This window comes from Acomys minous, assembly GCF_964271855.1.
Source record: "Acomys minous genome assembly, chromosome: 13".
Classification (NCBI taxonomy): Eukaryota; Metazoa; Chordata; class Mammalia; order Rodentia; family Muridae; genus Acomys; species Acomys minous.
Window position 1 is genome coordinate 90,366,607 of NC_140495.1, and position 13,725 is coordinate 90,380,331.

The 13,725-nt window shown below is 38.2% G+C and overlaps 1 protein-coding gene across 3 annotated transcripts in view; it reads right to left on the minus strand.

Annotated features, from left to right (window-relative positions):
* Positions 1 to 1,574: 1,574 nt before the first annotated feature.
* The window catches only part of DDX50 (DExD-box helicase 50), a 32,477-nt gene continuing 20,326 nt past the window's right edge, over positions 1,575 to 13,725 (minus strand). For all 3 annotated transcript variants that reach the window (XM_084751947.1, XM_084751949.1, XM_084751948.1), the window contains exons 9-15: positions 12,983 to 13,144; positions 11,005 to 11,124; positions 10,205 to 10,278; positions 9,835 to 9,994; positions 5,843 to 5,977; positions 4,176 to 4,220; positions 1,575 to 2,066 (exon numbers count right to left, since the gene is read on the minus strand). In XM_084751947.1, coding sequence (XP_084608073.1) covers positions 1,788 to 2,066; positions 4,176 to 4,220; positions 5,843 to 5,977; positions 9,835 to 9,994; positions 10,205 to 10,278; positions 11,005 to 11,124; positions 12,983 to 13,144 — 975 coding nt within the window. In that variant the 3' untranslated portion in view covers positions 1,575 to 1,787. The remainder of the gene's footprint in view (positions 2,067 to 4,175; positions 4,221 to 5,842; positions 5,978 to 9,834; positions 9,995 to 10,204; positions 10,279 to 11,004; positions 11,125 to 12,982; positions 13,145 to 13,725) is intronic.

Here is a 13,725-nt window from a genome sequence, read left to right on the forward strand (position 1 = left end):
GATTAAAAGCATGTACCACCATGCCCAACTTACCCGTATTTTTTTTTTTTTTTTTTTTTTTTTTGGTTTTGGTTTTTTTGAGACAGGGTTTCTCTGTGTAGCTTTGGCTGTCTAGACCAGGCTGGCCTTGGACTCACAGGTATCTGCCTGCCTCTGCCTCCCAAGTGCTTGGGTCACAAGCATGCCCCACCATGCCTGGCCCCGTATTTCTTAATATCCACAACAATTTTGTTCTGTAATTTAAAAAACTGGGTTTCTGTGGACTTAAGTCTTCTTCACTCCACACATTATCATCTCAAGTGCATTGGTTCTTATAAAATATTACTAATCAGTTTATCTCACCAGCATCTCTCTGTTGAATTACAACTTTTTTTCTTTCAGTTTTAAGGACTAAATACTCCACTAAGCTATATACACAGCCCTCTCATAGCCTCTTCAAAGGTCTCCTGGTGTTCATCTAGCCCTTCTCCAATGTATGAAGCCAATAATCTTTCTGAAATAGAAACCTAGTCATGTTACTCCTCAGGACTGGAGAAATAAATAGCTCAGCAATTAAGAGCTGCTCTTTCAGAGGACCTGGGTCCAATTCCCAGCAGCTATATGGTAGCCACAAACATCTGTCTTTCTAGTTCCAGAGGATCCAATGCATCCAATAACTGGCATACACATAGTATATGACATACATGCAGACAAAAACACATATACATATAAAATTAATAATAAACTCTAATCATATTATTTCTGACCTTAAAATCTTTGTAATATTCTTCCCATTATTCTCAGGAAAAATGGAACAATGAAGATAAGGGTATTAACACTGGTTGTTCCAGCCCTTAACCTGCTACCTGCAGACCACAGTGAACTACGAGTCTTCAGATTTACTCTGAGTCCCTGTATGTGTTGCTCTCTGTCTGCAATCCCTCACTTCCCAAGTCACCTGGGCAGTGGAAATGACTGCAAGTTTGACAACAGTTTAGGCTACACAGGAGCCTCAAAAACAAAACTAAACCACAAAACTAAACGTCCCTTCCTACTATATATAGAGACATAGTTATATAAACAGATGCGTATGTCAGCCTTTCTTCTAAAAAGCCTTCCTGGATGTTTAAACTGAATAGGCACATCTCAGTCCTCTGCACTCCATAACCTTTGTCTTAGTCTTTATTCACTTGTTATAACTGGCCAATTGCTAGACAATGTTTTATGAAATTAGTGAATGTGCCCTATTTATATATCTATGTGCTCTAGTGATTACCAGAAAATAGCTATACAGTCATTCAATAAGTGGTTGATAAATTAAGGAGCGTAACTGCTTGCATCCCTATCTTCCTAAATCTGTCTATAAGTTAGATCGGTATACTTCATCAACCAAGTCACCAGTTACCAGCCCTTAATAAGTAGAAATAGTTTTCTCTTTTATTACATGATGTATGGATGAATGACCTGATATTAATATGCTAAATTGTGTAGGCTATTAAAAACCTTAAGTAAGGTTAACTGGACTGCCATGTCTTAGAAGAAATCTTTAAAATGACATTGAGAAAATTCTTAACACAGAATAGAAACAGACAATAAAAGGGGCTTTTTTTTTTAATTCAAAGGTATAGCCAGATAAGTAGATTTGTTTACAACCATTCTTGTGAAATACTTTTTAAAAAAATACGACCAACTTCTTTGCAAATTACAGACAAATACCTCAACTATGATGATCTGGTTTTTGGTGAATAATATACATGATTAGACAGAGAAATAGGCAAGCTCACACTGGAAGATTAACTATCAAACACTCAGTCAAAGCTCCGCTTATGGCCCCCACTTCTTGATCGATTTCTGTTCCCACTTCGTCTTCTACCATCTTGCCGACTTCCAGACCGACTCCCCTGTCGACTCTGTCTACCTGATCGACCACCAGACCGACCACCAGACCGGCCTGAACGGCCCGACCTGCCGCCTGACCAACCGCTCCTCTGTCTGGGATTAGAAGATGTGTTTCCATCATAATATTCCTCAATTTCAGGTAATTTGACTGGCACTGAGAGTATCCAGTCTGAATCATGCCACTCTGCCTGTAAAGGAATGTACAGAATTAATAGAAATGCAAAATAAAACCCATAAACAAGCGAGTTCATTCCAGGCCAGCCTGAGCAGGTTACTTGTCTCCAAACATAAAGTAAAAATCAGGCTAGAGCAGTTGCCTAGCATTCATGAAGGTCCTGAGTTCAATTCCAAAGGGAGGAAAAGGATCCATAATATTTCTTTAAACTTTAATTAAAAAAAAAAATTATGCTGGGCGTGGTGGCACATACCTTTAATCCCAGCACTTGGGAGGCAGAGGCAGGCGAACTGCTATGAGTTCAAGGCCAGTCTGGTCTACAAAGTGAGTGCAGGACAGCCAAGGCTACACAGAGAAATCCTGTCTCAAAAAACTAAAAGATAAATAAAAAATAAAAAATGATTTATTATTTATACAGTATTCTGGCCGCATGTGTGCCCGCACACCAGAAGAGGGCACCATATCTCATAGATGATTGTGAGCTGGGATGTGGTTGCTGGGAATTGAACTCAGGACATTTGGAAGAGCAGCCAGTGCTTTTAAACCCCGGGCCACCTCTTCAGCCCTAAACTTTAATTTTAAAAAACTTTTTTAAGTATGTAGATATTTTCTGCATGCATTTGCATGGGCATGTACGTGGAGGTCAAAGGACAACTTTGAGGAACTGCTTCTCTTCTTCCACCTGTATATGGTACCAGGGACCAAATTTACATCAGGCATCTTTCACCTTTCACTGGCCCCTTGTAGCCACAATATTTTAAAGATTCCAACAAGAATATAATCAGGGCTGCTGAGATGGCTCCGTAGCACAAATAACTTAAATTCTATGTCAGAGACCCACATGGTAGGAGAAACTCAACTTCCACAAGTTGTCTTTTGAACTCATATACAAGGCCACAGTGTGCACATCTTACCTGTAATAAACTGTACAGTGCCATTATTTCAAAATAGATATATAAATAAGCTGGGCATATGGTACTTAGAAGGATCAAATTTAAGCTATATAGTGAGTTCCAAGCCAGCTTAGGCTATATATCAGAACTCTGTCTCAATAATACCTCCCCAAAATGTACACCTAAAAGCAAGGATATAAAAAGCAAAATTTTTGAGTATAAGAATCTAGTGTACCTCTTCAATAAACATAATTGAACATTTTTTAGAAGGTTATAGATTGAGACTTAGGAATCAGCAAATTACAATGATAACCTTTATGGACCTTATGTTAAAAAATATTCACTAGGCCATGGTGGCACATACCTCTAATCCTAGTACCTGGGAGGCACAGCAACCAGGTCCCTGGGTTCAAGGTGAGTCTAGTGTACAGAGCAAGTTCCAGGACAGCTAGGGCTACACAGAATAACCCTGTCTTGAACCTCTCCACACACACAAAAAGGAAGTTCAGTGTTAACCTATCATGTGTAAGGTCCTAGCTTCCAACCTAAGAACATCAAAGAAAAATAACCAAGAGACAGCAGGGAACATTTAAATACAGTATTAAAGAATGCTTGTATAGAAGGAAGAATGTATTGTAATTATTTACGTCCCTAACATTTAAATATGTAGGAATACTTAAGAATGGAAAAAAAAAAGACTGAAATAACAAAATGCCTGGAGTTTGTTTGTAAACATGGAAATGGACAAAAAGGAAATGGAAAAAAAAACTGTCCAAAAAAATCATCAAATTGTTGGGGCTGGTTATGTAACTATGGGGGCTAATTACACAATGTTTTAAAAGAAGAGTTTTGGGTTTTTTTAAAAATGTGTGAGAGCAAGCATCTTGCCTACATGCACATCTGTGCACTACAGGGGTACAGGATTATCGGTGGTCAGAAAGTAGTGTCAGATTCTCTGGTTTTGTGAACTTTGATGTGAGTGCTGGGAATGGAACACGAGTCTCCCTGTAAGAGTAGTAAGTGGTCTTAACCACTGAGCTATCTCTCCAGCCTCCAATTATTGTTTATGCTTGACATTAAATATAATTATTTTTAATTATGGGACAGGAAAATATTTCATATTAAGGACTTTCTTGATGTAGGCATGATAAATGACACTTTATGTTTTTCAAAACAATATTTTAAAGAAACATACTCAACTATTTAATAGGTAAAAAAATTTTAAATACCTGTAATCTTTCTGACTCACTTGTAGGAACATCAAAGCAAACACCCTAAAAGAAAAATAAAAAGATTTTTATTTAGATACTTGAGTTAATTTTTTACTAATTAATATTTGTTAAATTTTACTTTGAAAAAGCATGAATTCTGTGACTGTTTGTTTACAGGACTAAAACAGGTAACATAGCGTAGATGACTTATAGTACTGAATATACTTTCTAATCTGAAGTAGAACTAAGTATAAGTAGCAAGAGTCTTAAACACCTACAATGTTCTCTACGAGAATTTCTGTGGTACTGTATATAGACCCTCAGAAAATGGTCCTTCTAGCTGGGTGGTGGTGACGCCTTTCATCCCAGCAGAGGCAGGCTGTGAGTTGGAGGCCAGCTACACAGAGAAACTCATCTCAAAAGGAAACAACATTAGTGAGAATTCGAGGCCAGGCTGGTCTACAAAGCGATCTAGGACAGTTAAGGCTAACACAGAGAGACCCTGTCTAGAAAACAAAAACAAAAACAAAAAATTAGTGAGAAGCTGGGAACACAGGTGTATGGTATGGTCCTTGCTTATGATATGCAAGTCAGTGCTTCAAACCCTAGCATTGCAAAAGACTTAAGGTTTTTTTGTTTTTTGTGGTTTTTGTTTTGTTTTAAAATAGAGTTCCTTTGTGTAGCCTTGGCTGTCCTAGACTCTCTTTGTAGACTAGGCTGGCCTCGAACTACAGCAATTTGCCTGCCTCTGCCTCCCAAGTGCTAGGATTAAAAGCATGCACCACCATGCCTTAAGATTCTTAAAAATTAAAATAAGGAAAACAAAGTTTTTCTCTCATAGAGTTGTAAAAACTAAGGTGTTTCCTTTGTATCCATTAGCTAAAATTAATATTCAATAACTGGTCTGGGCTAAAGGTCTTGTTTGAATTTTCTTTCCCTCTATACTTTGTGTGTGTATTTATCTATTATTTGTCCCAATTCTTTGTTGACAGTAAGTAATACTAAACTTGGAGAGGTGATTATTTCCCAATAAACAATCTGATTAACAGCTTTTAAGCTAGAACAAAACTACATAGTAAAGTTAGATAAGTAACCTTAGATCTTTTTAAAACATTAAATGAAATCAATCAATAAGATCAAGCTATAAGATAGATATCATGGTTGACACCTTTAATCCCAACACTCAGAAAGCAGAGGCAGTGGATCTCTGTGAGCTAGCCTGGTCTACATAGTAAGTTCCAGGACATCCATGGCTATACAGAAAGAGCCTGTCTCAAAAAAAAAAAAAAACCAAACCAACCAAATAAAAAGTTATAGGACCCAGGTTCAATTCCCAGCATCCACATGGCAGCTCACAACTGTCTGTAACTCCAAGATCCGACACCCTCACACAGACAGACATGCAGGCAAAATACCAATGCACATAAAATAAAAATAAAAAATTATATAAAAAATAGCAATAAAAACTTAAGTATCAGCCAAACAAAAAAGAACAACATAAAGCTCCGAAGTTACGCATCATTTATATAATCCACCACATTTATGAGTAGAAACAAACCAACACTTAGATAAAATAGTGTTAGTTTCCCACAAAACCCGGGGGTGGGGGTGGGAGTACAAACCTTTGAAGTCTTTATAAAATTATCAATAATTGATTAAAATGCTTATTATCTAGAAAAACCTACCATATTTCCCTTCAGGAGGCACATTCTGGTTACTTGAGACACAGCATTACTACTCAGCTTTCTGTGAAGTTCTTTCCAAGCACAGCTGACATTCTGTATTTCTTCTGGGCTTTCCAGGGTCAGAGTCACAAACCCCTGTAGAAATAAAAACCCTGTTAGACTTTGGAGAAGTCTGCAGCAGGACAGGACTCCATTTGAAGTCTACGGTGCTTCCTGACCTGACTTCTCTGAAACTGCCTTAGAAGACCACTGTTTACACACCACTGAAAGCGTGTTCTGTACACTGACACCATGTTCTACCTGCTGTAAGAAAGAATTAGAGCAGAGCATCACAGGAAGAGCCGGGGGGAACGTAGCAAAGAAATATGGAAATGTTAAAAAGTCAGTTACTAGAGCTAGTCAGTGTTGGCACTCACTCGGGAGACAGAAGCAGGCAGATCTGTGTTTGAGGCCAGCCTGGACAGCCAGGGCTACACAGAGAACCCTCTCTTGAAAACCAAAAAAAAAAAAAAAAAAAAAAACGATAGAAAAATCAGTTACTTAATGGCAAAAAAAGGACATCAAAATCTTTAAACTTTTAAGGACTACAACATAAAAATAGTGACTACCTCCTACAATGTACCACAGACCATGCCAAGGACTAGAGACATAATGACAAACCTTTCTCTCGTGGACATGGCTTTCTTGGGGGAAGTGGGGGTGGAAATAGTAGCAAATTATATAAAATGCCAGTGATATATGCATCATGAATAATACAGCAGGGCTGGGGAATATAAAAAAGTGAGGAAGGGACCAAGGCAATCAGGAAAGATTTCTGTAGTATGGTGGTACCTAAGCAGAGACCAAAATAAAGGAGGAAGTCAAAATAAGGGGGCTGAGGAAATGAGTATGGTTTTTGCAGGAGTGGGTTAATGAAGAAAGAAAGTCAGATTTAGACAGCTGGAGAAATCAAGAGAGTGAAAAAATGTGAAGTCACACAGGTAACAAGCAGAATACCCTGCAGAACATGCACTATGGGTCATTCATGATAAAACCGGGGCTAGGGAGATAGCTTCGTGGTTAAGAGCACTAGCTGCTCTTCCACATGACCCTGGTTCAATTCCCAGCACCCATAAGGTAGCTCACAACCAGTCACTGTGGATCTGCTGCCCTCTTCTGGCTTCTGAAGGTACTGCATACATATAAAATTTTAAAAAAGAGAGACTTCAAATATGGTTTAATCCATAAAAGAAGTTTCAAGCCACTAGTACCTTGTTCCCAAAATATTTAAATAAAAGTTAGATGGCTTATCTACTAAAAGGTTCTGGTTAGGCGGCCTCAGACTTGCAGCAGTTCTGCCTCGGCCTCCCCAGTGCTGTGCTATGATTGCAGATGTGCATCTCTGTGGTCAACCAAAGATGAGGTACCTTGACATTTTCTTTAAAAGTATAGTTTAAAAATTGTTTTCTTGCTGGGCATAGTGTCACAGGTGGATCTCTGTGAGTTTGAGACCAGCCTGGTCTACAAGGGGAGTCCAGGAGAGCCAACGCTACACACAGAAATCCTGTCTCAAACAAAACAAATCAAAACCTCAAAACAAACAAAAAACCCAAAAGAACAAAGAAAAAACTTTTCTTTCTTTTTTTCCCTTTTTTTCTTTTTTAGGATAGAGTTTTTCTGTGTAGCCTTGGCTTTCCTGGAACTTGACTTCACAGATCCACCTACCTCTGCCTCCCAGGTGCTGGGATTAAAAGCGTGCACCATCACCACCTGGCCTAAAAATTGTTTCTATTTGAAAGACTGAAGTAGGAGAATTGTTGTTCAAGGCTAATCTGGGGTATATAGCAAGACTTTGTCTCCAAAAATATGAAATACACCAGACTGGTACATGGTGTTGCATACCTAATTAGAGGGAATCTGGGTGAGCTCTAGGCCAACCTGGCCTAAACACTGAGTTCCAGGACAGCCAGGGATATACAGTTGAGAGCCTGTCTCAAAAATAAATACTCATTGGATTGGTTTTCATTTTTTGAGAGAGGTTTTCAGTATATAGCCCCAGGTGGTCTAAAAACCTTTATATTTAACAGGCTGGCCTCAAAGTTGTGAGTCTACTGTATCTGCTTCCTGGGTGCTAGGTTTACAAATATGAGCCACCTATTCTGTCTTTTGTTTGGTTTCAAGACAAATTTTGCTGTGTATGTAACCCAGGCTAGCCTGGAACTCAAAATCTGCCTGGCTCAGACTCCTGAGGGCTAAAATTACAGTCATGCTCACTACTCCTGGCTAAATATTTCATAAAGCATTTGATGAGTTTTTAGGGATGGTCTACCTACTCAGTGCTGAAGAATCACCAATGAATAGATTGCTATTCAGAGAGTTAAAAAGAAAAAAAAAAATTTGGTTTTTTTCCAGACAGGATTTATCTATGTACCTTTGGCTGTCCTGGACTTGCTTTGTAGACCAGGCTGGCCTCAAATTCACAGAGTGCTGGGATTATAGGTGTGCACTACCACACCTATAGTATGGTATATTTGATATCTGACACTAACCTAGAAGCAGTCATCTAGAGGGCTACACATATACTCAGACATGTCAACACACCCTACACATATCCTTACTTTGCATAAACAAAGTTTACTCACTTTGAGATTCCATAGCCAACTAGCAAAATGAAAACTGCCAGTTTCAATTTGGCAAAAAGGATTTTCTTTTCTTTCTAGAAATCCTTAGGATACTTTGGGAGTGATAAAAATCAGAACTAAATTTGCAAGGGGCAGGAAAGTCACAAGCCACACCTGTGTTTAAGAATCTGCCAGGCTAGCCGGGCACGGTGGTACACGCCTTTAATCCCAGCACTTGGGAAGCAGAGGCAGATGGATTTCTGTGAGTCCGAGGCTAGCCTGGTCTTCAGAGTGAGTCCAGGAAAACCAAGGCTACAAACAAAAAGCATCTGCCAGGCTGGCTGGATGAATGATAAAAATTTTAGTAAACCGAAATGTTACAAATCCAGCGCAAAAATTATCTCTGTAAATTTTTACCTTCCCACTTAAACTAACAAAATCATTCAATGCCAACCTCTGTATCTGACCTAACAGCCTTTCAACCCTCAGATTTTACAATCTTAGCAGACCAGTATCTTCTAGGGATACAAATGCAAAGAGTGTCATCATGTATCATCTAAAATCTAGAAAAGATTTTCCCATCTGGCTATAGCCTTTACCTGATGTCCGCAAGAATGTATGTAGCCTACAATTGAAGACTTTCTTTACTTCTATGACTATGAAAGCACTAATAATCACATTCAACATATCCTTTATGTTGACCTAAATCTAAATTCATGGTAACTCACAGACAGCTCAAAATAAAACAATTTCATATTCCCTTTGGAGTGAGAGCTGTTTATATGGAAAGACACATCTGAATATAGATATCAGATGATTGATATGGAAGCATCCTTGTAAGCAGACTAGACAGACTGTGATATTGTGATTAAGTAGAGTATCAATATTTTTAGAAGATACAAGTTGATATATTTAGGAATGATGTCTTCACTGTTCTTTTCTTTTCTTTTTTTTTTTTTCCCGAGACAGGGTTTCTCTGTGTAGCCTTGGTTGGTCTGGACTCTCTTTGTAGACCAGGCTGGCCTCAAACTCACAGAGATCCACAATACCTCTGACTCCCAAGTGCTGGGATTAAAGGCGTGCACCGCCACTGCAGGCATGTCTTCATGTTTCAACTTTCAAATAGTTTACAGAGAAAATATATATGAATATAAAATATTATATAATATTTAAGAGTTGTTGAATTAATGTGGATGGTAGATGTTATTTATTGTACTAGTCTTTCTCCTGAGTGCTGGGATTGCAGGTAAGTATACCGAAAAAGGAAACCAGCAGCAACAACTCTAATATACTGAAGGAATCAGGTGCAGCATTTCAATAATGTATTATATAACTGCCACAGCTCAGTTCTAATCATCTCAAGCCAAATATCACTTCCCCACACTTTTCTACCTTATCAGAGGTGATCAGAGAGCGTGGTTCAAAGCTTGATGCACCAGAAATGTGAGCTAATGCTGCAGCCAAGGCATCCACTGCCCCTTTCTCTTCTATCAGTCTTTGAGCTGATGGTCGGAAAAAATCAACAGCAGCGTAAGAAACAGAAGCCAGAGACCTATGGTTTAAAAATAGTAAACATTCTTGGTCAAGATACAGGGGAAAAAGTAAAGGCAAAGTCATGAATGGGAAAAGAAAGAGTAACATTTTTATATAATAATGTAACTAAAAACCTTGACTAAAATTTTCTTATATTTGAACTAAGACAGCTTAAGGATCAACAGCCTAATACAGAAGAGAAATTACTCAGCAAGGTCAGAAAGCATACCTGATGGCATCCATGCTTTTAGATTTAACTAAATCCATTGTAGAAGGAACACCTACACGTTTAAAAGTAATTCCCTGAAAATGAAAGAATTATATTAAAGAAAAAGGAAGTTGTCATAGTTAATTTCTAAATTAATATAGTTTGTTGAATTTCCATTTTCTGAAAATGGAAATTTACAAGCCCTAGCAGATGAAAAAATTGCTCCTCCTAACAAAACAATCAATTCCAAAACGAAAAAACAAAAAAACTTTAAAAAATTGTTCCTTAGTTAAATCGTGGAATTACATTTGCAAAACAAAGCTGATTCAAAAAGAGAAAAAGGTGCCATTTTAACCTTTCAACATCTTTTCTAATCACTTTCATTTTATTAAATACATTATTATATTAACATAAAGGTAGTTGGTAAAATGCAGAGGAGTACAAGACAGTGCAGTCCATAGAAACTGTATTTTAATAAAGCTGGCTATTATATTATCAGCCTACCTAAAACAGCAGTGCCAAATCAAAGTCAGTTACCATCCACAATGCTTACAAGATGCTGAAACCATTAGCACACTTTGAACTTTCATATCAAGGGAGAAATAAAGAAAGAAGAAGCATGTCAGATCTTCTGGCTTCACAACAAAAGCTGTATAAAACAAAGTCTGGCAACTAATATAAAATTACGCTCTCCACATTCTTAACTTCCAAATGCACATTAAGGTGAGAAATGTTAAGGTTTATTTGTGAGAACAAATATAAAAACTCTCTTCTAAGGTCCTATTTAGATAATAAGCCTGAAATAATTTAACTTTACTTACGGCTTTCTGTTCTACATATCTTAGTTGACCTCTTTCTCTTGGTTGATAAAAACATACACAAATTCCTGTCCGGCCAGCTCTACCTGTGCGTCCAGAGCGATGGATATAAGATTCAACATCCTATGAAGAAAAGAAAAACGTCATTTTATAAATTTGACAAGCGAGCCACCATAATGATGCTCCTATAATCAGTACTCAGGAGGCCGAAGCAAGAGGTCTGACCCAAGTCTACGGCCTTGTCTCAACAACTCCAAAAAAGCCGTTAATGTCAGCACTGGGGAGGCAGAGGCAGAGGCAGGTGGATCTCTATCAGTTTGAAGCCACCCTTGTCTATAGATTGAATTCCAGGACAGCCAGGGATATACAGAGAAACCCTGACTTGAAAAACAAAACAAAACAAACACCAAAAAAAGGAATTAGGCATGGTAGTGCAGTCCTATAATCTCAGTACTTAGGAGTCTACTAAGGCATCAAGTTCAAAGCCAGCCTGTGAATTTCAGACCTGCCTGGTTTGAGATAATTTCTCAAAAAAAGCAAAATTAAATTTAGTTCTTCTGTACTTTATGACATCACAAGTAATTTATATATTAAATTTTGGGGTAAAATTTTGAGTTTAAAAGCTGTTATCTAGCTGGGTGGTGGTAGCACATGCCTTTAATCACAGCACTTAGGAGGCAGAGATAGGCAGATCTGTGTTTGAGGCCAGCCTAGTCTTCACGGTGAATAACAGGACAGCCAAAGATACATAGAGAAACACTATCTCAAAAAACCCAAACAAACAGGAAACGCTATTATCCAAGACCCAAATAAGGACAACAACAGACATGTTTAAAAAAAAAAGAAAGAAAGAAAGAAAACATCACAGGGCCCCAACTCTAGGCAAGTGAGGAAGGAATGCTAAGAGCAAGAGAAATAGTTTTCCTCAGGGAAGAGTCCCCCATTTGGTTATCTAATACCAAGAGGTCTGTCTTGAAATTATATATGTAAGAGTAACATAAGGGGCCTGGAAGCATGGCTTAGCAGTTAAGAGGCTGCACTTCCAGAGGTCCTAGATTCAATTCCCAGCAACCACAAGATGGTTTACAGCCATCTGTGATGTGGTCTGATTCCCTCTTCTGGCCTGCAGGTATACTTGGATAGAGCACTCATAAATATAAAATAAATCTTTTTTAAAAACCAGCAACTCATAACCATCTATAAGGAATGCGAAGGTTGTATTTATGTATCTAGAAGTATGTGTGTAGACACAAAGAAAAAAAGGCTATGAATTTGGGAAATTAAGAGTGGTTATTTAGAAGGGATTGAAGGAAGAAAAGGGAAGGAGGAAATGGTGTGATTTTGTTTTAACCTAAAAAATAGCTAGGTAGTTGGAGATATGGCTCAGAGGTTAAGAGCACTGGCTGCTCTTCCAAAGATCCTGAATTCAATTCCCAGCAACCACATGGTGCCTCACAACCATCTTCAATGAGATGTGGTGCCCTCTTCTGGCCTACAGCTGTTACATCAAGACAGAACACTGTATACATAATAAATGAATAAATTTTTTAAAAGTTGTATTTCTTAAAAAAAAATCTATTAGTCCAAGTGCACTAGAGTTCTGGATATGAAACCATTTTGTAGCTGCTTAACGAGCTATGTATGTTGTTGCCATCACTCTTTGGTTTTGTCAGGGATTTGATATCTACTGATGTCTGGCTGGGAACTTGCAGTGATCCTTCAGCCTCTGCCTCCCAAGTGCTGTAGTTTTAAATAGATGTCACCATGCCTAGCTCCTTGTATGGTTTTGTTGATCAGTTTTTAGATGCAAACAATAAAGCTACTTATTTACAAGGGTAGTACATCTGGACAATGTGATGTCATCCTAACAAGAGGCTAAAGATCAACAACAAATGAAAGATGTATCTTTCATATCTCAAGCAATATTTTGTAAATAAAATAACATTTATAAAGGTGCTCTAAAACCAAACCCACTTCCTACCTGTGGAGGAGAACTCTGAATCACCAGGTCAACCTCAGGAATGTCCAGACCACGAGCAGCCACATTGGTTGCCACCAAAACTTTAAAACTCCCTTCCCTGAAGCCTTTCAAGGTAATTTCTCTTTGTGACTGTGCAATATCCCCATGAAGACACTGGGCGTTCTATTTGAAAAAAGAAAAAGATACGGGTATCGATCAACTGAGTATCCCAATACCATGCAGTCAGCGCCCTTTTCTTGTTTTTTGTTTGTTTGGGGGAGGGGTTCCCATTTTATCTGTAACAATGTATAATTATTTTTTTTCTTTCTTTTTTTCCAAGAAAGGGTTTCTCTGTGTAGCCCTGGCTGTCCTGGACTCACTTTGTAGACAAGGCTGTCCTTGAACTCACAGAGATCTGCCTGCCTCTGCCTCCTGGGTGCTGGGATTAAAGGCATGCACCACCACGCCAAGCAGGTTTTCTATTTGATTAGATTTACTCAAATTTTAGCAGGGCAGTAGTGATGCATGCCTTTAATTCTAGCACTTGATGAGGCAGAGGCAAGTGGATTTCTGAGTTCAAGTCCAGCCTCATCTACAAAGGGAGCTGCAGGACAGCCCTGGCTACACCGAGAAGCCTGTCTTGGAAATAAAAGTAGAATACTACATATGTTGTTTTATAATCTAATTTATAAATTAATATAATTTAGCCATTTTTGAAATCTCTAAGTGGAGCTCCACTGAATTTTTTAAAAACTGTGTATACT